Here is a 1,517-nt window from a genome sequence, read left to right as displayed (position 1 = left end):
GAAAGTACAACAATGAACTAGTGGCACAAGACAATACCAGGAATGAGCAATAATCATGAGTATCAAGAAAGAACTTTGAACCTTTGAACCATTGAACTGAAATGACAATTGGTTCAAGGTTCAAATTCAAAACTGACTTAACACATATTGACATCTTCTTGTTAAGGAATATCACATAGCCGCGACTCACAAAAGACATTTTGAACCTTGAATGGATTAGCCAATTGGTTCATGGATTCAAAGTTCAAAATGCACAACAATAACATGCTTGCTTTAGTGGAGACAAAGACCGCTAATGACCTTTTTCTAAAATGCACCTTGAACCTTGAACCTTTGAACTATTAAGAGTTCAATGTCTTAGGTTCAAAATGAAGGAGTACAAAAGACCCGAAAGAAATAAAGATACTATAAGGCAACCCGCAAGATTGAAAATTCACAATGGAAAATTGTACGGGGGATAACATCATCTCTAATAGGGGGTTAGGATTGTAAGGGAACTAGATATGAACTCCAAGGTCTTTGGTTTCACAAGAAGACTTTATTTAAAGACCAAAACAGACACAAACAATAGAAAAGACACTACAAACTAATCAAGCCAAAAATATATACAAAACTATGAGGGACTCTCGTTTACAATTGGTATAATTTCAAATCCTGGCCATTATAGGTCAGGGGAAGAACAGTTCCATCTCGATATGCAACTCTAAAAGAGTTAGGACCTTTTACCTCCTGAATCATGAATGGTCCCTTCCATAGCGATTTGAATTTCATATGTTCTCCTTTTGGTTCCCTTCTTCTATCCCAAAGTAAGACCTGATCACCCAACATGAATTTCCGTGGCCTTGCCCACTTATCAAATATTTTCTTTACCCTCATCTGATGCTCTATTATCTGATCTACCAACTTGTCTCTTTCCTCATCAATCCTCATCAAATGCATGATCCGTTTTTCCAAAGAATCTTGAAAGTAGGCATCCTTGATGACAGTCTTTAACTTGGTAGCTGCAAGTTCCAGAGGAAGTGCTACCTGAGCTCCTACACCATAGACTAATTCAAATGGTGACATCCCAATAGCCTATTTTGGTGATGTAGGATCAGCACAAAGAGCTTCATACAATTTTATATGTCAATCTTTGAAATTTTTGCTCACCAACTTCTTCATAATATTTATTAGATTTTTGTTGTTGGATTTCACCTGACCATTCCCTTGAGGATATTAATCGGATGAGTGAGCAAGGGAAATCCCATGATGATAGGAGAATAATGAAATCTCAACAGAAGATAAATTAGTGGCATTATCAGCCACAATTTTTAGCAGAACTCCAAATTGTACCAATATATTTTCTTTGAGAAAATTACAAATAACCTCCGAAGATGTTTTCCTTACCGGAATGGATTCAACCCATTTAGTAAAATATTCTATCATTGTCAATATATGTGTATGCCCTGCACTTGAATTAGGTGTCAAAGGACCTATGAAATCCAAACCTCATTATTTGGAGGGTCCATCCACAATCA

At 36.5% G+C, this 1,517-nt stretch overlaps 1 protein-coding gene across 1 annotated transcript; it reads right to left on the bottom strand.

Moving 5' to 3' along the window:
* Positions 1-630: 630 nt before the first annotated feature.
* LOC131876476 (uncharacterized) lies at positions 631-1,065 on the bottom strand. The gene has a single exon (XM_059221890.1). The coding sequence runs from the start codon at positions 1,063-1,065 to the stop codon at positions 631-633; it is 435 nt and encodes a 144-aa protein (XP_059077873.1).
* Positions 1,066-1,517: the final 452 nt, after the last annotated feature.

The sequence above is a fragment of the Cryptomeria japonica genome, chromosome 6 (genome assembly GCF_030272615.1).
Source record: "Cryptomeria japonica chromosome 6, Sugi_1.0, whole genome shotgun sequence".
Classification (NCBI taxonomy): domain Eukaryota; kingdom Viridiplantae; phylum Streptophyta; class Pinopsida; order Cupressales; family Cupressaceae; genus Cryptomeria; species Cryptomeria japonica.
This window is presented reverse-complemented; position numbering and strand designations above follow the sequence as displayed.